The 24,183-nt window shown below is 42.9% G+C and overlaps 2 protein-coding genes across 4 annotated transcripts; one reads left to right on the top strand and one right to left on the bottom strand.

Annotated features, from left to right (window-relative positions):
• The first annotated feature begins 123 nt into the window (after positions 1–123).
• LOC132458750 (ras-related protein Rab-27B-like) lies at positions 124–7,483 on the top strand. 3 transcript variants are annotated; one of them, XM_060053038.1, is made up of 7 exons: positions 124–393; positions 1,116–1,143; positions 1,438–1,619; positions 2,218–2,303; positions 3,040–3,143; positions 3,457–3,580; positions 6,505–7,483. In XM_060053038.1, the coding sequence occupies exons 3-7, from the start codon at positions 1,464–1,466 to the stop codon at positions 6,689–6,691; spliced, it is 657 nt and encodes a 218-aa protein (XP_059909021.1). In that variant the 5' UTR covers positions 124–393; positions 1,116–1,143; positions 1,438–1,463; the 3' UTR covers positions 6,692–7,483. The 3 variants fall into 3 exon arrangements, with proteins under 3 accessions (XP_059909021.1, XP_059909020.1, XP_059909022.1); XM_060053037.1 differs by lacking the exon at positions 1,116–1,143; XM_060053039.1 differs by lacking the exon at positions 124–393 and having other exon boundaries at positions 400–1,143.
• LOC132458738 (sia-alpha-2,3-Gal-beta-1,4-GlcNAc-R:alpha 2,8-sialyltransferase-like) lies at positions 7,266–12,489 on the bottom strand. The gene is made up of 4 exons (XM_060053016.1): positions 12,001–12,489; positions 11,132–11,254; positions 10,469–11,026; positions 7,266–9,886 (listed from the first exon to the last, which is right to left on the bottom strand). The coding sequence occupies exons 1-4, from the start codon at positions 12,156–12,158 to the stop codon at positions 9,604–9,606; spliced, it is 1,122 nt and encodes a 373-aa protein (XP_059908999.1). The 5' UTR covers positions 12,159–12,489; the 3' UTR covers positions 7,266–9,603.
• Positions 12,490–24,183: the final 11,694 nt, after the last annotated feature.

The following is a 24,183-nucleotide window of genomic DNA, read 5'->3' on the forward strand; positions in this document are numbered from 1 at the left end:
ATGTGATTGGTTATTGCTTATTAATATTCATGATGACTTAATATTAATGTAGCTTAAATATGGGGACTTCATTCGTGGTTGAGTATGTAGTCCTAAATCAGTTCTTAAATTACCCTTAAGCTCTGCGCTCCTTGAGAATTCCCCTTCTGGCCGATGTCCATGGAAATCCACAAAGCCGCACATTCGTCGAAGGGCACAATACAGTTTCAAGGGCCTCCATTTTCTAGAGGGAAATAGGCCTGTGAGCAGCTGACCCCATAACAGATCTGTTGGTCTCATATTAGTCTCAAACTCCTCCCTGAGCCCATGCGAGCCAACGGTTGAGCAGTCCCATAACATCGTTCAGCGAGGACCAGCGGAGCTCCTGAATGTGAGCTCCCACCACAGACATTGGTAAGATCTGCCCTTTTATTCTTCTATCTATCCTTTTGGATTTCTTGATGGAACATTGGTAAACAATATTTGCTTTTGAAATTATTATCCAGGACACAATTGAAATGCATTGAATACAGCTGTATTAACTTTATAACAATAGCTTGAACTTTTGCCATTTTCTGTAAAGTTCTGTCATTTGAACCTAGGGCCCTGTGGGTCATTCTCATCCTTCTTTGTTGTTTGTAATGCTGCCTAGTATCCAGTAGCTTTAATCTTATTTGTTAGGATTTATTCAACCATTTAACATTGGAGGTGCCCAGTGTTCAATTTTAATTAATGGAAATTATTTGATTATCTGATAAAACATGACGGTTGCGTTTTATATCCAAAAAATCCCAGCTATCACTCCAAAAACATAAACAATATAAAACATGAACAGAAAGTTGATGCCTGACCTGCCCAGCCCAGTAAACAGGAATCAGGTTAAACAGACGCACTCTTCTATTTAGGATTGGTCATGCATTGGCTCACACACATACACATCCCTGCTATAAGTGTCACTGTTAATGAAGGCCAATGACATGAGTGTCATACAGAGATATCTCCTGGATGTCAATTAAAGAGGTTTTGTCTGTGAGGGCGTGTGGTCATTTGAAGGAGCTGTGTATACTACAAACCCATCAAGGCATTTGACTACTCATGTGGAAACCAGCTCCAGTCATGTGCTTCTGTGTTCTCAGATCTGCTCCTAATGCCAACAGAGTTATGGTGGGTCGATATAAGCTCCTGAGAGGCTCACACGCCCCCAGCCCCCCACCCACCCACCACACATCCCCCCCCACCGACCCACCAAGACGGAGAATGTCGGCTATGCAGCTTATTTCACTGATTTGTTGGTTTTTCTTCTCATTTCGTTGAGTGTACTCCATTACGCACACCTCACTACGCTGACTTGGGGCTATTAACCGGTTATTGAGAACCGTTAGGACAAAGAGGGTTTTGTGAATGTGAAACGTATCTCAGTACTACTAACTAAATATTGGCTGGAACTTCATTCATCAGGGAAGGTTGCATACTCTGGATGCGAGATGGCCGTCGACGGTGACTATGACTATCTGATCAAACTGCTGGCACTTGGAGACTCGGGGGTGGGGAAGACCAGCTTCCTATACCGATACACTGACCAACATTTCAACCGCAGGTTCACCACCACTGTGGGCATCGACTTCAGGGAGAAGAGAGTGGTGAGTGGTGATCGTACACAGAAGACTCGGAATAACACAATGTATACCACTGTAGTGTTAAGTACTTGATCCTGATGGTCAGCAATGCTCCAAGGTTGTGCATAATCATTTTATCACGGGACACATCTGCTTCTTAACCATCTGAATCAATGTGTTACAGATATTTTTTTTTTTTTTCAATTACAACTTTCAACCTTATGTTTCCTTGATAACGGATATTATTATATTATATGTAGCTGAATAAGTCGATTAAAAAATGTAACAGATAAAAGTCACATCTTATAATTCTTGGTAACTCATTCCATTTCCAATAACGGAAATTGAAATGAGTTTTGCTTGCATAATTGATAACAATGTACATAGCCCTATGTGTAGACATTTGAGCTCTGAAAATATTGACATATTGGGGTGAAGAGATTTAATACCATATTTGCCTCGTGGATGTGGCACGGCACGCCCATCTTATTTTCACGTGGAAGGTATGTCTATGTAGTAATGCTGTGTGTGTGTATGAGGGGGGGCATTCTCAAGAACTACATGGGGTAAGGAGCTGATGGGAGGTGTGTTGATGTAGTAATGCTGTTGGGGGGGTCTCCAGAACTACATGGGGACAGGGGCTGATGGGACGTCCCAGAAGAACCTGAAGGTCCACCTCCAGCTCTGGGACACAGCTGGACAGGAGAGGTGGGCAGCCTGTTGACACACACTGCTGACGGTCATCCATAGATCAATGGAAAGTGTTCCCCACCCTGTTGTCTCATGTCCCCCCTCTGCCCATCGGCGGGTTGCTGTTTGATAGTTTGGTGTTGATGACCCCTTCATCCACAAAAAAACCACACCTAGCTAATATTAAACAGTTATTATTTTATCATCAGGGGTTTCAAATGGATTATCTTGTTCCTAAACGAAAACTTAATTGATGAGCAAGTTTGAACACATTCAGCCTATTCAAGAAATATTAAATTGTATAACTTATGCTTGAGTACTTGAACATAATTTTTGCAAGTGTCCCTAAAGGTGCTTGCACACGGCCGCGCGGCAACCGCCCTTATAACCGCCTCGCTGCCGGAGGGTTCAGCGCGGCGGTGTGAAGGGCCAGGCGTTTTCAAAAGTGGCTGCTGCTGATGCTGCCGCTTGTTTCAACAGGGGGAAAGCTCACGTTCACGTGGGCGGCAACCGCTTCCTGGTCTACAGCCGCTTTTGTAACCGCCGATGCCTCCCCTCTGCCGCCCTTCCCTCATTGAAATGAATGGAGGCGGCGAGTTGCCGCGCGGCGGTATGAAAGCAGCTTAAGAACCTGCTAAAGTTCCCCGTAGCCTAGGGCACACGTCCCGGGTTGTAATGACTGAGTTACTGGCTGAATTAGATGTTATTACATGATGTTTTGGATTAATTTACAACCTTTTGATCTTGTGTTTAGATTCAGGAGCCTCACCACAGCCTTCTTCAGAGACGCCATGGGCTTCCTGCTGATGTTTGATCTCAGCAGTCAGCAGAGTTTCCTCAACGTCAGGAACTGGATGAGTATGTCTGTTCATATATATATATATATATATATATATAGTAAAAGCTTTTGAAATGAGACCTGCTGTATGATGATGATTCAAATGAATATGGTCCTCCCTGAGAACTTATGAAATGCATTTGGCACTCTTCTCCAGGATTCTTTAACCGCGGGTCATCATGATGGGTTAAATGCATTAAGTTGTAGATACAGTTTATACCTAATATTTTATATCCTTCCAGGAAGACAGGAGTTTATTTTGGCTTTAAATTGCTATGAATAGGAACCATAGACGATGAATCGATTGATTACAAATACTTTGTGTGACTTCAGGTCAGCTGCAGGTTAACGCCTACTGCGACAGCCCAGACATCGTGTTGGTGGGGACCAAGGCAGACCTCCAAGACACCAGGGATGTCCAGGTGGAGCAGGCCAGAGACCTGGCAGCCCGATACGGGTGAGTGGGGGAGGATCCAAGAAGGTGAAGTCCTGGGTCTGGGTTCCACCTATAGTAGCCATCTTGGTTCTAAACTGTAGCTGGGCGGGGGGGACTGAATGCGGAATAGAGTATTAATTTTCTCCCACCCAGCTAGCCAAGCTTAGCTAGAACCAAGCTGACACTGAGATGGCCGCTAGATGAATAAAGCCCGTGGAATCCAACACTGTGGAGATGATGGTTCTGTGATTTGTGCAGGGTCATGATTGAAGAGCCTGTATTCAGACTTAGTTAATTAATAATTAATAATTTGACCCTTTTCACAGAGGCTTAATCGATGAGGGTACACTTTAACCCAGCGTTACTCATTGCGCGGCTCGTGAGCCGCATGTGGCTCGCCAAGCCTCTTATTTGCGGTCGCATGGCAGTAAAAATATACAGTGATATGATCATGCTCATATCACTGTATATATTAATACATTCTTGTCGAAGCCACGACAAAGAGAGCACCGTGTCAAGCGTGATTATTTACTTCTCTCCTTTTCAGGGTGTTACACAGGCAGGGTTCCCAATGCCTCTGAATTATTCCAGAAAATAATACTAAACAGCTCACATAGGACACAGTTGAATTAGCCTCTTAATTTTCCTCTCAAAGTGCACCAGATTGATGAATTTTACATTGAATGGTAAAAAAAAATGTCTTGATATTCTTTGAACACACTCGTTTGATTGATAATATTTAATTCATTAATTTTTTACAAATATTTTAATAAAAAGTAATAACTTATTCTTCAATAGCTTCCATGTTATGGGACCCAGTGTCTCCACATTATTCCAGAAAATAGTACACAGTCACACAAGTCTTCCTCTCAAAGTGCACCAGATTGATGCATTCTAGGTTAAAAGGTACCAAATTTTCTTCCGGGGGAGCATGCCCATGGACCCCCCTAAGGACTGGGTTCCCTCGACAGTTTCACAAAATTCTGTGGGAAACACTGCTTCAGGGATGTCATATTAATAAGCAGCCGTACTTATGGATGACTGGATTTCTAGGTTTTGGTACTTGATACACTGCTTTAACCTGTGCCAGAGGCCTTCCGTCCTACATTTAGTTCACCAGCAGCCAATTTCTGCTCCCTTGTTAGATTTTTCTACCGTAGTGCGACTCGATAGCAGAGTCTATCAAATCATGCTACCCTATCAGAAAAGGATACCTTATGTCACAAGCGTATTTTATCTGTAGACCAAACGCCTCTATCAAATAATGATCCAACTGCAGAATCACGTTATTTTACACCACCACTCTACCATATGTACACTGTAAGAATATGGGGAGCATCTTTTGATTCTGGTTAATAAAGTCGTTATTGAAGATTTCAGGGGTACAGTATGTGGATAGACCAATTGCTTATCAAATAATGCTCCCACTAATCAGGAATCAGGAATACGAATCATACTCACGAATCAGGTTATTTAACACCCCTGTTCACCCCAAGTACACTGTTGATGCTGTTTAATACGTATATATTGAAGATTTCAGCAGTACAGTATGTGCAATGTATGTAATGTAAAAAGAAAAAACATCAATAATCAATTAAATTAAATAATAGCTGCAACAAGAAAAGTGCAGCAAAGTATTGTTAAAACTTGTATATATTTGTGAATTGGATTCTGTATGTGTGGGTTTATATATGCAATATATAATAATTATTCAAAAGATCCAATAATAAAAACAAGCAAAGATCTCAAATCTTTATTTTATTTTGAGGCATTTCTTGCAGATACTGCGCTATTATCATGGCCATATTGGGCACGCTCAAAATTTGCCCACCGACTGCACAATTCGCACTGAACCTACCAGAAAAAAAAATTAAAAGAGCATTACAATTTACAATGAGATACATTGTATGGTAATATGCCCACTCATTTTTAAGTCAATTAATAATGCAAACCACATCTATGTTATACTTTACAATTTCAAACATGCTCTCATCTGCATTATTTTTCAGCAAAGGAGCACACCACAGTAGTCCTCTGCATTCCCTAGAAACAATGTTTTTCATAAGCTTTTAAACTGTGCCAACTCCAATCAGTCTCTGAAACTATGTAAATAAAGCCATCTACATACTGTACCCCTGCAATCTTCAATAAAGACGTTATAAACAAGCATCAAAATATGCTCCCCATATTCTTACAGTGTAAATAGGGTAAGTAGTGGTGTAAAATAACGTGATTCTGCAGTGGGAGCATTATTTGATACAGGCAATTGGTCTAAACAAGCATCAAAATCCGCTCCCCATATTCTTACAGTGTACATAGGGTAAGTAGTGGTGTAAAATAACGTGATTCTGCATTGGGAGCATTATTTGATAGAGGAATTGGTCTATCCACATACTGTACCCCTGTAATCGTCAATAAAGACGTTATAAACAAGCATGTATTTCAGATATTCACTCACCCTTTAACGTGAAATTCGAAGCGTACCTCCTAAGTTTTAATTTCTGGGGCTTCTGGGAACATCCAGGAATGTTCCCAGAGACAGGAGGTCAAATGATTATTTTCACCTTTCCTCCATAGAAACAAAAACACAATATTTAGAATTAATGTAACACAATATCTTGTTTCTCCACTCCAAGTTCCGTAAAGATAACACACATTATTTCATCTTATTTCTACATTCAGCATCAAAGCCAGTTTATACATGCACATATTTACATGCTTACAGGTCATAAGGCGCAATGTAAATCATATTTGTAAGATAATTGCGCAGTTGAAAACATGTTTTAAAGAAAATACTGAGCCAAAAAGGTAGCAGAAATTAATGGATGCGCAGGCAGGATCCTGAGGTAGCAGAATTTGGTGGATAGCAGAAATTGGTAGAACAACTGACCCTGGTGAGGCCCGAGGGTTTTTCAGATCCTCCTAACCTCCTTCTGGTTTCATAGCATCCCGTACTTTGAGACGAGTGCGGCCACGGGCGTGGCAGTGGACGAGGCGGTGCGTGCGCTGCTGGGCTTGGTGATGAAGAGGATGGAGCAGAGCGCGGAGCCGAGCGGCGCCGCGCCCAACGGCAGCGCCACCGTCAGCCAGGAGGTGACGGACACGCCGGTCAGGGGAGGCTGCGAGTGCTAGGAGAGGAGCTGGACTTGTTTTGTACTCCCAGAACTTTGTTTTAGCCTTGTATTTTACAAACCAAAAACATTTTGAACATGTTGTTACCCATTGGGGGGTAATGGGGTCACCCTCCCTCCCCAAATTATGTTTTGAGATGCGGGTTCAAGTGGAGATAATGGGGGGGTGGTTGGGAACATCGTAGAAAAACTGAGACCATCCAGAGCCCGCGGGGAGGGTCTCCCGAGGTCCAGCAGATCTTTCCTGTTGAGGCCCCGCCCACCTCGCAGACGGTGTAATCCACTACAAGATGACTGGTTGGTTTATGATGTTATTTTAGACCCCAAAGGTTGATAGAACTAGAATTGGTAAGTAAGATCAGCATTGAAAGATGTATACCATCATCCCCTCCCACCTACATATACGTTCAGGTCTTGTTGACCAAGTGAAGAATCAGAATACACACGGTATAACCTTTTAGTTTATTCTTTGAATAACATCACAGCATTGCTAATACCCCTGTCAAAGCAGAGAATAATTATTAATTTTGATATATAGTTGATCTATTAATTAATGAACCACATTTTAAAAATGGTCACCATAGAGAAAAATACTATTTTTATTTGACACATTGTAGCATGACTGGCAGGGATATGCAGGCTCATGTAGATGTGTTATCAGGGAGTATATTCTCAAAGTGACAAAAATAAACACTTCAGTCTTGGTTGTAGTCTTGTATTTTATAGGTGAACGACCATTATGTTAGTTGCCATGAACAAGATGTTAAGTCCTTTACATAAATCTAGACTTTTATATGACGTGTACATTGGCTACTTTTTTGGGGGGGTTATGGAATACAATTGTTCATGCGTACATTTTAAAGGGTAATCGGAATGAAACCTGTTTGTAATGAAAAAAGAAAGATGATCTGTTTTCTGAATGAATACACATAAACCTATACCTTTGATTTATAACTCAAAATTTAACACAGATTATACATGTTTTGGTTCATTATATATATATATATATATATATATATATATATAATGCAGAGCCAAGATAGATACAAACACACAAATCTTTCCCAACATTCATCTGCCATTGTGTACTTCCCAAAACCAAAATTGGGAAACAAAATAAAACTGATATTAATTTAAGTGATAAAAAAAAGAATCAATCCAAATGCTCTACAACACTCCACCATCTTAAGTCACCGCCAATGTACGCTCGAACAGAAAAGTGCTCTTTGGTGTACTGACCGAACATTCAGGGTCTCTAATTCACACAACTAGGGCAGTTCAATTAGGATTGAATCCTTAAAGTTTTATGTATGTATAGTTACAACAACACTGCATGGTCACAATAATTTCAGTCCTTTCCATACGCTAATTGCTATATCACGTGTGGCTCACTTGGCGAAAACTCCAGGAATGACTTCACCACACAACTTCGCCCCCAAGCATGTGTTTCAACACAAGAGCACAATTCATGAGTCAATCATGTGGCCAGCTATTACTATGGGTGTGATTGGGAAGACAGAGGGAGGGCCGCTCTCCAACAAGACTACTGGTCTGGTACCTGTGAAATATAGGAAGAGATGTCTTTGAAACATCCTTGATATAAAGTCACTGATAACATTAGTGACTTTAGCAATATGCGAATATAAACGTTACAAAGAAGTTGTAATGGGAATAAAGAAACAGCATTTAACATATGTTAGTGCCACTCACATGCAATGTCATTCAAATGAATCATGCTCTTTCACAAGTGGGTTATAAAAAACAGTGGGTTTCTCTGTTCAAATATCGCAAGTCGAATGATATATAAGTATATTTATAGATAGTAAAATAATAGCTTTTGCCTTTGTTAACATAATCTACATAACTATGATTTTGTTTCAACATATATAGTTTCAATTTAAGTAATAAAAGGGATTGACAAGGTTTGATGTATGTGTCATAATTTATAAATATTTTCCTAAAACATTGTAAAGACTTCCTGATTGTGTGTTACAAGGCTTCTTAATCGTCAGCTGTTGCTTAAATCCTCTATAATAATCTCTTGTTGTTCTTCTGTGTCGTCACAAGGTTAGCCTATGGCTTATTCTATGGAATGTTGGTTCTTACTCTGAAACTTTATCGATTCTGTAGAGGAAAACAAACGGTAGCAGGACGTAGAATCAGCTGGAGACAGCGCTAGGTCTGATTTGTTGCAGGAGCACAGCACTGTAAACAAACACCATACTCCATATCTGTGCCCCCCTACATTTCTTGAATTTTTGTCTTTTCCAGTGGGCCTAAGTTAATAAAAACATTATTTCCCACTGTGAAGACATAGAATAGTAGAATAGAACGGAAGAAAGAAAAGGAAAGGATCACTGATCTAACTCCATCCCTGAGATTAGGCAGTGCTTAGAGGGCATAGAGTCGGCGTATTCCTCTGTTAAAGGCCTTCTATAAAGTTTAAAGCACGTTCCAAAATCAATAGCCCGTCCTTTGTTTCAAAGCAGAGGTCAGATGCTCTATAATTAAATAGCATGTGGAATTAATTGGAGCTGGCCTGTGATTGTTGGAACAGTTTTAGTTCCGGCTACGCCGCTATACGCCAGAGGAGTGACGGACTGAGCTGCATGTGGCTAACCTGTGTGGTCTAAAAACAAGCCCCCGAGTAACCTTGACATCTTTGTTTGAGAAGTGTCGATACCGTCACGTGCCGCTAGGGGCGACATACATGTGTTGTCGTGGAGGAGGATAGAAGAGGACTGTCAGTTGAAATGTCTCAGTGCCCATCATGCAATGTTTGATATATGCGCCATAGCAAATGTGGGGCGGGGAGGAGATGTATCTGGGTCACAGCCTTTTCGCCCTCCGCTCGGGTTGGAAAGGTGTGGAGGTGTTGTGGGAGGGGAAGGTAGGAGACTCTCACTCTGAAGTTTAGGCACAGTGCGAGAGGCTGAGCTTGGTCACACCCTCCCCATGCATCTTGTACAGCAGTCTGAACTCGCTGGGCAGCTGGTGGGTCTCCTGCCACTTGGTGGTGAACTTTGTGCCCTTCTTGTCATAGTAGTGGTAGGGGAGGTCCTTGCCCGTGTTGGGGTCCCAGCCGAAAGGCCAGAAGCCGTAGAGGTGGATCTCCTCGCACATGGCAGAGGCCAGCGTGTACATGAGGATACCAGTGCTAAGACGCTTCGGGGACAGGTTCTTGGTCTTCCAGTATCTGTGGGAGGGAATGGTTAAGTTAATAAAGGGAACTTTGATCTGTAAAGATGCTTGCAAGTCTAGAGTGACCTGCTAAGGACCTTCAGCCATCCTAGTCTCTAGTAATTTATTGAATTTATATAGCGCTTCTTTTCTGGAATCTCAAAGCGCTTACAGTGAAGGGGAGGGACCTCACTAACCACCACCAGTGTGTAGCACCCACTCCGGTGATGCACGGCAGCCAAACAGCAACAGAATGCTCACCACACACCAGCTTGAGGTGGAGAGTGAGAGAATTAATGAATAAGCCAATTATACAGGGGGATGATTAGGGGGCCAGATTGAATAAGCCTGGTTGGCAGTTTTAGCCAGGACACTGGGGAATCCCTTACTCTTTGCGATAAGTGCCCTGGGATCTTTTATGACCTCAGTGAGTCAGGACCTTGGTTTTACGTCTCCTCCGAAGGAAGGGTCTAAAGTGTTTTAGTCTCTAGAGTGACCACCTCAGGTCCACAGCCCTCCTCTAATCTAAAGTCTAGCTGGTGATATTAAGAAGGCAGTACATGGAGTCTAAGAGCTTGCCCCTCCCTAACCCTCTTACTTGTTGACGTCCTGCATGATGTTGCCGGGCCAGGCCAGCTCTATCTTCAGTTGGCCCTTGTGCTCCACAAAGAAGTCCACCAGGGTGCGGGTCACCGTGGCCGAGGTGTGGAGGAAGAAGGCCGGGATCCACAGGATGGCCCCCTCCAGCTTCTTGACGTTGAGGAAGAAGTTGTTCCTGTCCTGGATGGTGAGCAGGTTGTTGTAGTAGCGCTCCAGGATGCTGGGGTTGAAAGTGGTCATGTTGGTCTTCCTGCCTACGTCCTTGTAATACACCTCTGTGGGCGCAAAGTTACAGCGGAACACAAAGTCGGCCTGATCGATCTCATTGCCGCAGCGGCTGCCAGTGAGAATCCCGCTGTTGCCAACCACGGCGCACACGTTGTAGTGCTTGTTGTAGATGGGAGACATGTCGGGCAGCAGGGACTTGAAGTTGTTGCTGATGGAGAACACATACTTGTTGCTGGAGTAGTCGAAGTGCATCAACTGACCCACGCGGACGCCATTCTTGGTGAGGGAAAAGTTGTTTGCGATGTCGATGAAGTGGAAGATCTCTTTCCTGGAAGACATGTATGAGGTTAAAGCCTTCGTCACACTCACACTCATAGCAGCGCTTTCAGTGAGAATAGACCGACTAGAGATAGATACAGTGGAAGTATTTTACCTTTGTAGATAAAAAGCAGTCCTGTTGAATTTCCACTTAGAGGGTTTTCCTTGCAGCTCTTCGTTAAGTGCGTTCGTCAAGGGGATGAAGGATGGGTCCAGGAAATTCATGGCAAACTGAGACCTGAGGATAGATTCCATTAATGTGTGGATTTCCTTCGAAAGGCCATCTGGGATGGGTTGCGAAGAACCCCATTTCTGTCCCATGGCCTACTTTACTCCTAGCACCATGGAGAGTTCTCCTGTTTGATTCACTTAGTTGACGTTTAGGGCTCTGATGTTTTGAACTGAGTGAGATTTTGTTTTGTTGGACGTAGCCTAACTCGTTTGTGAACGACCCAGAGAAACCCAACGCAAATTGAATGTGAACATGTATGAGGCTTTAATAAAATCCCGGACGATTTTTAAATTCCGCCCGGACACATTTTGTTTTAAAGTGCCTTAAAAAGAGGGAAACTCCGGGCAAAAGAGGACGTCTGGTCACCCTACGTATGGGGACCCTACCTGTTCCACTGTTAAATAGCGGCGCAATTTGGTTGGCGCTATCATGGTAATTTCTCTGCTTGAGAAATACGTGTGGCGTTTGAGCGGGTGCATGGGTTGAAATGCGTGTGTCTCACGCCCAATGCGTGAGACTTTAGAGTAAAGGGTCGACTAGTGGGTCAAGACACCAGACAACCTAACGTGGAGTGAAAAGGTTATGTCCATCAATACAATTGGCCGGCTACAATTTCAGTTGCATATTCGGGTATTTTAAAGGAACGTATCGGATAACAGGCCCAAATCCAGCTTTCACTTCTATTGCGACAATCCACATTTTCATTCAAATCGCATTAGATGAAGACGACACTGTACCGAAAAGCCACTCACCTGAACCCCGCGTGGAACATGATCCTCGGACCCCCCATGTCGTACTTGGAGGAGCTGAGGAAGCTGTCTTTGCGCAGCGACACATAACTGATGAGGGAGAGGATGAGCAGAGCGACGCTGAGGATGACCAGACCCAGGGCGTTCGCGATGCGCACCATCTTGGTGCCTTCTCATTCCCCTGCCAGGGCCTATGCAGTCATCGGAAGGGGGAGATTTGGTACGGGTTATTTTCCTTACTGTGGTTTCGTAAATAATGTCGCCGAGTGAAGTTAAGTGTTCATATTTTCCTGTGAAATGAACCACGCAAAAATAGCCTATCTGTGCGCTGTGTTTTGAGGATGATGGTCGGTCGCATGTCTTGTAGCGCGGATCAGATTCCCGTTTCCTTCGTTCCAGCCCTTGTGGCTCCACAGCGCACTGCAACGCAGTCTCGGTAGCAGCCCGTCTAATCAAGGAGATGGTTTTCTCCCTCTTTCCCTCATGCACACACAAACACAGAAAAGCCCTTGGTATAAAATAAATATTGTTTTATAATTACATGAATGGTTCGGAGGACCTCCCTCCGTTCATCAGCTTATGTCAGACATGCTCTAGTGAGTGCTTATGAAATTATAAATAATAATAATAATGTTTCACAATCTAGCAAGAAATCCCGTGAATCAGGCTGAATCTTTTATTTTTAGGACGGGTCACATTAATTTTTTTAATATTAGTCAATATAGTATTCATCACATGTTTTTGTTCTCTTTCTTAGATTTTTGTATACTTTTTTTCTGATTTTTTACAATGGGCTATTTTAGACAGTAACGTGTGCATTCACAATTAAATATGCATGTACTGTCCTTCCATAAATATATCACTCATGTTTAACATTGCAGCTGTAACAGCTGGTCTCTTGGAATATGTCTTGTTAGCATGCAACCTGCCATGAGAGAAAGACTAAAATTAAATAAAACCATCACAGCTACAAATATTGACAAAACGCTGCCAAGACATTCTGTCCATTGAAATTAGAAAAAGCTACAGAATCTAACCACAGTAAACAAGACATACATTGGCACTTGGTTCCACTGGTGCATAAATGTTAGTTAGGACACCAAACAGGTTGGGACTAAAACAAACAACACACACAGCTCCCCTCCAGGGACAGCAGGTCACGGGTTGGCGGGCTACTCTCTGCAGCGGAGGGTGGAGGCTCCTCCACCATTGCTCCCCGGGGAGCTGTAGAGGCTGTCTTCCTTGCAGCTCATGTCCTCACACGAGTCCTCGCTGTGGGAGAGGGGAGAACACGTCATAAAAGGGAGAAAAATAAGAGGGGGCTACATTTAAAGAGTCCATCTCTTAATGTTGTTACTATTAACAGGTACAATTTACAGACAGACAATTTTATCCAGGTGACTAACAGTGGCTTCAGATACAGGTCATGAAGCAGCAGGTCCCAAACCGACTCCTTCATAACCGTATGCTGTTAATTGACTCAATAAACCACCTTGTGGCCCAGTATATTGACAGATGAGATCCTACAGCAGATAGGTTTGCTTTCCACAGCAATAAGAGTATCGTTAACTATGGATGTCCTAGCAGAAGGCAGTGTGCCAACGCCCAGGTCTTCACCTCTCATCCCGGCTGGCCTCGGGGATGGTGGGCAGGCCTGGCAGCGCTTGGCTCGCAGGCTCCGGGCTTTGCGCCTGGACATGATCCAGACCAGCTTCTTGTTTGGTACATTCCCCCCGAGTAGTACTGGACCATGCACTGGGCCACAAGTCCTCTCCACTGGAGATGCTCACCCTCACTTATCTTTGAAGGGATCAACAGAGACATACCAATAAAGCTTTGTAGTAACAGCCATGGTATAGCATGTCCTCCCTCCGCAGAACTACTGCCAGATATGAGACCCGGCGCCACCACGGCCCAGAGATTAGTTCCCCCCCTAAAACTTTTTCTAAGAAGCTTACATACAAATGCTGGTCAATTTAGGATAACATTTGGGAGCCATGGGGACTTCGCCCAGATCTTAACTGGTAACACTTTATAATAACCCTCCATAATAAACCATTTATGAAGCATTTGTTCATAGTTTGTTCATCATTTACAAATTGTTATCCCAACATTTACAAACCTTAGTAATGTATTTGTAAATGAGTAGTAATGTATTTATGAACCTGTTTTCTAATGATCTATAAGTTTTTTATAAGGACATTAGTTAGGGATTTATAAATGAGTATTAATGTATTTACAAACATGTATTAATGTATTTACAAACAAGTTTCAAATGATTTTCTAATGATCTATAATATCATATATAAGGACATTAGTAAGCTATTTTTAAATGAGTATAGATGTATTTATGAACATGTTTCAAATGATTTTCTAACGATCTAAAAGATCATTTATAAGGACATTAGCAAGCTATTTGTAAACGAGTAGTCATGTTTGTATGAACATTTTTCAAACCATTTTCTAATTATTTATAAGATCATTAATAAGGTATATAATAATGGCCTGCTCACATTTTACAAATGATTAAGCAAGCAGGTTTCAATGAGTTAGTAATGATTCATAATATCCTTTATAAGGCATGTGATGATGGTCTGCTCACCATTTATGGGTCATCATGAATAACCTTTGTCAAGCATAAGCTATCGTCCAATTCATAAGTGAAATAATATATGTGAGCACATGTAACACCTTAGTTTATGCTTAATATAGGTTTTTAGAAAGCATTTACTTATCATTAGTAAAGTGTTTTGCATGGGTTGATATAAAGTGGTCTTTATAAGCATTTACAAATGGCCTGTTACTGAGGGACATACCATTAGAAGACACTTCTGCAGCAGCAACAACTCCAAAAATGACCTCAAACGTTAGGTTGTTAAACATATCAATGGCAAAAACACACAACACAGCATCGAGGGAATGAAGTGAAATTGTAAAACATTTATTTAAAAAACCACACTGACAATAAATTCACTTTAAACATGCATTCTAATAATCTAATATCTAACACAACAGCAACAACAACAACGTAACTTTAAATAAGGGGATCAGCTAGTTTTTTTTAGTAATTGCCAAAAGTTTGCCAGAGTCTTTATATTCTTTGATTCGGGTAACAATGTTTTCGTCCACGTCTATGGCATCCTTGCACCTCTGTGCAAAACTGGAGAGCTTCTCCTTTTTGGGGGCGCTCTCTTTTAGCTCTGCATACGCCTCTGGGGTAGCAATGCACAGCTCTGCCATGGGGGCATTTACAACAATGGTGTTGCGGTCGACCCCCACAGCTTTGAAGGCTGCCCTTTGAAGGCTTCTTCCCTTCCTGCAGATTTTCAGCACCTTGCGGTACCAGGCCACCACCTCTTCAGGATCTTTAGCTTCAAATGAGAGAAGGTAAAATTAGTACAGCGCACATCATACATATACTACTAATTCAATTATCAAACTTGATACACTTGAAAGTGGGTGTACACTTTCCCCCGCCACTGTATATTCTTATTACCTCGCTGGTAAACACCTTGCCCCTTCCGGTTCTTTGCCCTTTTCCCCTGCTTCCGTCCTTTTCCCCTGCTGTTCTTCTTCTTCTTCTTCTTCTTCTTCTTCTTCTTCTTCTTCTTCTTCTTCCGTCCCTCATCCGAGGAGGAAGAGTCGGAGGAAGAGTCGGAAGAAGAGTCGGAAGAAGAGTGGGAAGAATCAGGCCCCGACTTGGACGAGTCGGTTGAGTTGGCTCCCTGCGACTGGCACTTCTTCGCCTGGGGTGGACTGCCCTTGTCCATTTTTCTTGCTGCTAAAAACAGACAATGACCGAGGATGATTAGTGGAAAATATAGGCATGTGCGTGGCACACTAGTAAGTGTGATGGTCTTTGGAAGATAGTTTTCTGAGTTCAAAATCATCCCGTTACTGTTTTTTGTTTTATTATTTACCGTATTAAAAATATCATAATTCATTAGTTATTATTAATTAAAGTTTGGCTTTCTGTAGAATAAAGAAATACAGAATACAGAAAATAAATATACATAATAGCAACCTGTACCAATATCCTTAATATTTAACAATATACATAGTAATTATTCATTATTTATAATATATAATTCACTATTGTGCAATTACATATTAATAATTCATAATATATAATTCACTATTATGCAATATGCAGATTTGCTATGCAAACAACTGAAATAATAATAATAATTGTTATACCAATCACCTGCACTCAGTGTATTATAAACACAAGAATTACAATGCAGTTACATAAATATACCACAAAATGGCGCTCTAAGACCACAAATGGAAAATACAGGCATTGCCTAGGAGCCTATGTCCAGCTACCACCACGATCCGAACACGCGAATCTCCGTGGCACAGTGTAGGAGACAGGCTAGCACAGGTCGATGCAAACGTACGTGAGGAAATGACTAGAATTTAACCAATAATGTTGATCAACATAAACACGAAGAGAGTAGGCTAATGCTAGCAGGAACATACAATTATGCACTTACATCATCAGTAACGCATATGGCAACACAATGATAACTTTATGTTAGCATAAGAGATTATAAGCACGTGGTATTAGACCATGAGGGCACGTTTGGGCTGGCACGAAAAGGTTTCAAGTTAGCAAGTGTATTGTCAAATATGGCAAATTGACTTACACATAGCCAGTTGTTCCAGCAGGAAGTCCCTTTCTTTGGTCAAGTCTTTAACCAGCTCCTGCTCAGTGTCGGCGCTAAGGGGGGGCATTTGGGGGCCGTGCCCCCCTAGCGGTCATTAATGCCCCTCCTACCACAGGTCATTATTTTATTTATTTTCCCGATAATGACCGGCGTTCTATACATTATCCCTTATATTACACGGGTCTTCTTACAGTTTCTTCCTATCGTTTTCGGTCATGTACCCATACTATGGTCACTTTTCCCTATCACTTAACACAGTGGGCTTTAGAGACACACACCTCTGCATATCTGTTAACCTTTGGTGCAAAATGCACTACAACAACCACACCACAAACAATGCTGCCATAACTTAACACATGTTTCCTCTCAGAACACTATGACCTAAAAAACACTAACATCTTGAAGCATTGCCAATTGCATATATAAAATGTTGCTGTGTCCTCCAGTTTGGCATAGATTTCCTGTAGTGTTGCATTGAAAAAAAGAGAAAAAACACAGACAAACACTTCTTTGGACTACAGTAATAAAGTTTGTAATATTACAGTATGACAATCCAAGCCAAGTATCTGCTGACAGTGTTCATATGTCGGTTTACCTCCCACAAAAGATGTCACAATTGAGTGTGGTAAATGTACTGTAATTGTAAATACAGTAAATACTGTAAGTGTTTTATGAGAAACTGAGAATAACAATTTTCAGTTGTTGTAATGCAAATTACATACAGTAAGTACGTAATATATGATTCAGAAACAAATCACAAACACAACAGTTTTTTTCACTGTGCTTTACTTTTTGGAGATTTTTTTTGAAGTGTTACACAAAACAGAAAATACATTACAAAGTCAAAAAATGTGTTCTAACAAAAAATGCAATGCACAAAACCTGCACATACTGTATATTACAGTAGCCCAACAGTGGCGCAGAATTGGGCTAATCCCTCCTATCCTCCGCATTTGGCCACAAATTTTCATCTACGTCGCAACGTATGGTTTCTCTTGCCATACAACGTGGATAAAATCTTTTGGAATGCCTTATCCAGGCCTGGATATCTTCTGGGGCTATGTCCATACACCCAGCAGCCATTGCCTCTAATAGGGACATCTGGTCCTGAGGGCGGTGGTCATAGACCTTCCATCTCCACGCCGAAAAGAATTCTTCGATGGGGTTGAGGAAAGGAGAGTAAGGCGGAAGGAAAAGTGACCTCATCCTAGGATGCGCCGCAAACCACCCTGTGACTTGCCGGGAGTGGTGAAAGGCCACATTGTCCCATACAATTACATACGTTGGTAGATTCTGCCTGTCTACCTCTCTTGCTGTGAGCCTTTCGTAAAGCTCATCTATGAAGGCAATTAGGCGTTCGGTGTTGTATGGGCCTATGCCGGCCTTCTGCAGCTGCAGTCCATCGTTCGAAATTGCTGCGCACATGGTGATGTTCGCACCCCTCTGGCCTGGAACATCTATCGTGGCCCTTTTCCCAATCAGGTTCCTTCCACGGCGACGTGTTTTTGCCAGGTTGAAGCCAGCCTCATCCACAAAGATGAACGCATGTTCATTCTCACTGGCTTCAAGTTCCATGGCTCTCTTCAGGAAATTAGAGAATACACAAGATACCATAAGACAAAAATGGCATAGCTTACAGTTTTGTGCAAAATCACAATCAACATGACAGTGTGTCCTGTGTTCAGTCTTACCTGGACGTATTGGTACCGGAGTTCCTTTATCCGCTCAGAGTTCCTCTCGAAGGGGACAGTGTAAAGCTGCTTCATTCGAATTTGGTGCTTTTTCAGCACTCTGGCGATGGTCGTGGTGCCAACATTCTCAATGTTGGCAAATACACCAATGTCTGCGATGATGTTTCTCTTAGCCTTATACTATTGTTAGCAATAACCATTTGCACTATTGCATTTTCTTGTGGCAAAGTGAATTTTCTTCCCCTTCCACCTGAGTGGGGCAACCGTTGGGTCCTACAATAGTGAGTCAGACACAAATGCACTGATACGTCAGGAGAGTTTTGGAGACTTCTCACATCACATTACTACTGTTACAAACACATCAGTCAGAATGCTGTAAATACTGTATAGTACCTGTTAGTTTGTGTGAAAACCCTCACGATTGCTGCCACCGTTGATCTTGGCAAGTTCGGCTGAACCCTCAGACCAGCTTCCCTCATGGACAGACCATGATTGATTACATGGTCGATGACAGTTGCTCTGATTTCATCAGATACAACTGTCCTTGCTGCTGCTGCTCCTCTCCCTCTCCCTCTTCCTCTACCTCTCCCTCTTCCTCTACCTCTTCCTCTTCCTCTACCTCTTCCTCTTCCTCCTACTCCACCTTCACCTCCACCTCCACCTCCACCTCTTCCTCTACCTCTTCCTCCTACTCCACCTTCACCTCCACCTCCACCTTCACCTTCACCTCCACCTCCACCTCTTCCTCTTCCTCCTACTCCACCTTCACCTCCACCTCCACCTCCACCTTCACCTTCACCTTCACCTTCACCTCCACCTCTTCCTCTTCCTCTACCTCTTCCTCTTCCTCCTACTCCACCTTCACCTCCACCTCCACCTCCTCCACCTTCACCTTCACCTTCACCTCTTCCTCTTCCTCTACCTCTTCCTCTTCCTCCTACTCCACCTCCACCTCCACCTCCACCTCCACCTTCACCTTCACCTCCACCTCTTCCTCTTCCTCTTCCTCCTACTCCACCTTCACCTCCACCTCCACCTCCACCTTCACCTTCACCTCCACCTCTTCCTCTTCCTCTACCTCTTCCTCTTCCTCCTACTCCACCTTCACCTCCCCCTTTACCTTCACCTTCACCTCCACCTCTTCCTCTTCCTCTACCTCTTCCTCCTACTCCACCTTCACCTCCACCTCCACCTCCACCTTCACCTTCACCTTCACCTTCACCTCCACCTCTTCCTCTTCCTCTGCCTCTGCCTCTGCCTCTTGCTCTTGCTGCATCCATTTTCCTATACCAACTACGTAAAGAAGTCCAAAGCAAATGCCAAAGAAGGCCCTTTTTCAACGAGGCACAAATTACATGTAAAACACCTGAGTAGGTCTTTAGCTGAGTAGGTCTTTAGCTGAAATGACCACCAGGTGTTTTGCATTGCAAAACTTATCCTCTGTGTTTTGTACAGATCATTGTATGTAGTGTTGCTTTTACGTAAAAAAAGTAATTCCATGCCAATTCACCAAGAACTATGGTGCACAGGGGGAAAAAAATCTAAATTACTGTAAAATAAAATAAATAAACTATAAACTAAATATTTTTTATAAAATGTATAAATGTAACTTCATTTGTCTGTCCAAATGCAGCATCTTTCCATCTACAGTGATCTAAATTACTGATAAGTTAGGTTTTGAACAGAAAGTTCACTGTTTTGAACAGAGTATCTAAACATTGGTAAAATATGCTGTAGTTCCACAGCGTTTTGCCGGTAGTGAACTGGGGCAGGTATCCATGAAATTTGGAAGAAGGCGTCATTGCCAGCATTTGTATCTTAGCATAGGGGCAAGTAACCACAGTTTGGTTCACATGGTCTACTGGTATGCTCACTGTGTGAAGTGTTTAGGGAATGTGAACATGGTTTAGGTAAATTGCCTAAAACGATAGGAAAAAACTGTAATATGGCTTAAAAACACTTTTAAAGTCAGTGCAATAAATGCAAAGCAAATCACACATCGCCAACCAGCCATCTTCACAAAGTGTTCCTAACTATGCATTGATTGATTGAGATCCCGCGTTTTCGCTTTCCCGCTTTCTCGCGATGGACAATTCCATACAAAACCGGGGGGTTGGGGTGACTGACCTAATGTGAATTGTGTGATTGCACCCAGCCTCTTTTACCCAAATAGTCAATTTATTTTTCAAACCTGGAGACGAAACTTTTATTGACTGCTATAGTTGACTACTTCATAACTCTTCGATTTTATTTCACAATTCCATGCACTCCCAATTCGGGCTGACTTGGATTCGCCTAACGACTTTTCCGTTGAAAAATATACGCGCGTTCTTTTTACCCTGGCTGCTGCTGCTTAGTGGTGGATTCAATGATTCGTTTCCGTGACCCAGTTCGCGTGATTCAGTTCGCCACGAGGAGTCGTTCGCGAATCGTTCGTTCATTCGTTCGTTCAGCCGAGTTTCCGGTAGCACTAACTCCACTGAGTCTGACTGACTCAGCTGAGAACCGTGCAATGGGGTCCATTCCATGATGCGATTTACCGCTACCGGAAACCAGGCTGAACGAACATACGATTCGTGAACGACTCCTCCTCGACTGAACGTGGAGGAGTCGTTCGCGATTCAGCCTAGTTTCCGGAAACGGTGAATTGCATCATGGAATGCACACCATTGCACGGTTCTCAGTTGAGTCAGTCAGACTCAGAGGAGTTAGTGCTACCGGAAACTCGTTCGTTCGTTCAGTCGAGTCTCCGGTGAATCGAATGGTGAACGAGACGACCGAACGAACGAGAGAGACGAACCGGTTCAGTTCGTTCGTCCTAAAGACTCGGTCATTCGAACCGGTTCGCGAACGAACGAGCCAACACTACTGCTGCTGCAAGGACGTGAGAAGAGGAGATATCAGAAGATACAGATACGCTATCAGGTGTGTATGAGGGTTGGAGATTATTTCAGTCAAAGATCATTTGAGTACATTTTTAACGGAGTCGAGGTTCCGGTAAATTAAAAAAATAAACCTATTGGAAAAGGGGGCTAAAGCTTCGTGCACCTTGCACAATCTCCAGATGGCTAATGCTACATAAGGCAAACTTTGGTGCAGTTTGCCTTATGTAGTAACCTCGCATGATATGTAGTAACCTCGCATGATATATTTTACTCGGCTAATTATATGTTATACATGCTGTCTTTTGTTGGCAATGGTTGGCATGAATGACATCGTGAATCCCCAAGTATAAGGTTTCCCTTTAGGGCCCTTACATAGTCGACGCAACGCTACGCTTACGCGTCCAAAAGGCTACGCGACGCGACGCTTCGGCCGCCATTAAACGTCGAAGCGTAGCAAAACGCGTCCTCCAAATTTTTGATACGCGACGCGCCGATCCATGCAATACCAAGCGTAGTCGGTGGGGGCGATACTGCAAATATTGTACATTATTACTACTATAGGTTATATTTACAGAAGAACATATGAGAGGATGCGGGAACGTGATAAGAATGACTTGACGTCTCTTTTACTAATTATCTGTGCCAATTTATGCGAACCCTTCCACAGGGTCAAAGTGCTATTTGGATGCGCGACATCAAACAGCTGATGCGGGATTGTGAGCCATTTTAATGATCTTCTTGTCACCCGATATTCGTTCTATTACTGGCCTTATTTGTTTTACTGTTAGCCTATTTGATTAATTACGTAATGTTTTGTGTTCACGTTCAATTTGAAACATAAGTTCAGTAGCTTCTTTGAGTGAATGAAATTTGAAAGCGTGAGTGTGTAGTGAATGAAAAATGTGTGCGTGTATGGTGGGACTATTTTCTGTATTTGATAAATAAACCCCTTTTCTCTAATAATGTTGGCTACCATATAATTTCTGTGGACATTATGCGCTATAGCTTAAAGCCTTTGGCTATAGGCCTACACTTAAATAATTCATTCATCTGTCAAGGCAATAGCTCGTTGTATAAACATTTTATATGGATATGAATTAATGAGTTTGACGTAAACCAAATTAGGTAACTTGTGTAACATAACTAATGAATCAAAAGTCATGCTTCCAAGTGACCAATGTATATACATTTATTGGTCAGTGCGCATACCCAATCGTAGCACATTGTACTGGTGGGGAAACACGCCAGCATCTGACAAAAAATAATCTGCCAGCTGCTCCCTGACAAGGGCCGGTTTTGGTGAGAGTCGGGAAGATATCGGATGACTCGCGAAAGGAGATCATCAAACTTTGGTGCCGACATCCGAAAATACTGGAAATGCCTCTCCTCGTCCATGCTTCGCATTGGAAGCACCAGAGAAACAAATTCCCCATCCTGATCTCGTGTGGTATTTAAAGGGCGCACATACCACCGCCTATCTCTGCGCTTCATCTCTTCTTCCGTAGCCACTTTGATCGGAACGTCACCTCGAACGTCCCCCCGCGAAAACACCGGTGACTCTGCTGCCACCCATGGCGTGAGTGGTGTATTGCATGTCATGCATTGCCCGCGACGTTCGCGTATGCTGTGTAGACTATGAAAGGAAGCGCGACGCTCGCGTCACTCACGTCGCTTACGCGCGTCGCTCGCGTCGACTATGTAAGGGCCCTTATGCCGCGTTTCCACTGCAGGGTGCGGAACGATCGCAAAGGGGCGGTAGGGAGGGGGCAGTATAGCCCAGCTCAGTTCCGAGGTCGCGTTTCCACTGCCGACAGTACCCTTGGTGGTAGGCCGGATGTCAATCGCCGCGGCAGCTACGTAAACATCGTAAACAACGTCTTCCTCCGCAAGAATGCAGACGAACGTCTCCACCTCCTTGTTCGCCCAAGCAAGCTTTTTACGCGACATGTTAATTGTAAAGAATAATACCTCGAGGCTACTGTTTGTTTGTTTTTATCACCGTGTCACCCGGAAGTGACGATTCTGTCGACCAATCAACGGAGGGGGGGTGTAGCTAGAATTCCAGGGTACCCTTTCAGGCGTCTGGTCTCGTTTTGGGTACCGCAACGGAGGAGTCCCTAGAATGGGGTCGGAACGGGTACGGCAAAGTCCGGGTCACGCCCACTTTTGGCGGTGGAAACGCGATCCGACCCGCACCTTTGCGATCCGATCCGTTCCGCACCCTGCAGTGGAAATGCGCCATAAGTCTGCATGTTAACACGTGGGGGGCGCATGAGCATAGCGACATCGTCCTCGCATTGGCCATTTTTGGTCTCAAACATGCTGTTGATTACTTTGACTAATGCGGCTATACTCCGCCGTAAATAATGTGAAGTGTTAATGATTATACTTTACCTAAACAATTCTGCTTGGTTTTAAAGGCTGGCTCTGCACGATTTTCTGTCTAATGTATAGCTTGTTTTGACAGTATTTTGTTTTTATTCACAGTTAACGAGTGAGTTGTTTCCAGCTGCTTTGCTCACAACGGGCATATGGACGGCAATATGGATAAGTTAGACCGTGTGGCCAAAGACATCTTAACAGGTAATTATGATAACGTGATACAGTGATGATGGTGCTCATGTGTGAATGTAAATTAAGTGAATGTGTCGATTTTCTCATTTGTGTATCTGCTAATATCATTAGTTCATTACAGGTTAGGTGTGTGTGAAATTCTCCCAAATTGAATTGTTTTGTTATTTGTACCTATATTGCTGCCAGAGTGGCAATTGCGTCGAAAAAAAAAATCGTTGTTACTAATCTGTCATACTGGCTTGTATGAGCTTGCTGAGTGGGATTTTTAGACAAATGGGACCAAAAATATTTGGATCAACAAATACTGGATCAGATCAGAAGATAATGTGAATGGTGCTGTGAGTAACAAAAGTGAAAGTGACCTTA

The sequence above is a fragment of the Gadus macrocephalus genome, chromosome 6 (assembly GCF_031168955.1).
Source record: "Gadus macrocephalus chromosome 6, ASM3116895v1".
NCBI classification, from domain to species: domain Eukaryota; kingdom Metazoa; phylum Chordata; class Actinopteri; order Gadiformes; family Gadidae; genus Gadus; species Gadus macrocephalus.

Coding starts and splice junctions, on each gene's coding strand:
- LOC132458750 (XM_060053038.1), top strand. CDS start 1,464: ATGGCCGTCGACGGTGACTATGACTATCTGATCAAACTGCTGGCACTT. Junction 1,620..2,217: donor ACTTCAGGGAGAAGAGAGTG/GTGAGTGGTGAT, acceptor GGGGGTCTCCAG/AACTACATGGGGACAGGGGC. Junction 2,304..3,039: donor GACACAGCTGGACAGGAGAG/GTGGGCAGCCTG, acceptor TCTTGTGTTTAG/ATTCAGGAGCCTCACCACAG.
- LOC132458738 (XM_060053016.1), bottom strand. CDS start 12,158: ATGGTGCGCATCGCGAACGCCCTGGGTCTGGTCATCCTCAGCGTCGCT. Junction 11,255..12,000: donor ATGTTCCACGCGGGGTTCAG/GTGAGTGGCTTT, acceptor ATCTATCCTCAG/GTCTCAGTTTGCCATGAATT. Junction 9,887..10,468: donor ATCATGCAGGACGTCAACAA/GTAAGAGGGTTA, acceptor TCCCTCCCACAG/ATACTGGAAGACCAAGAACC.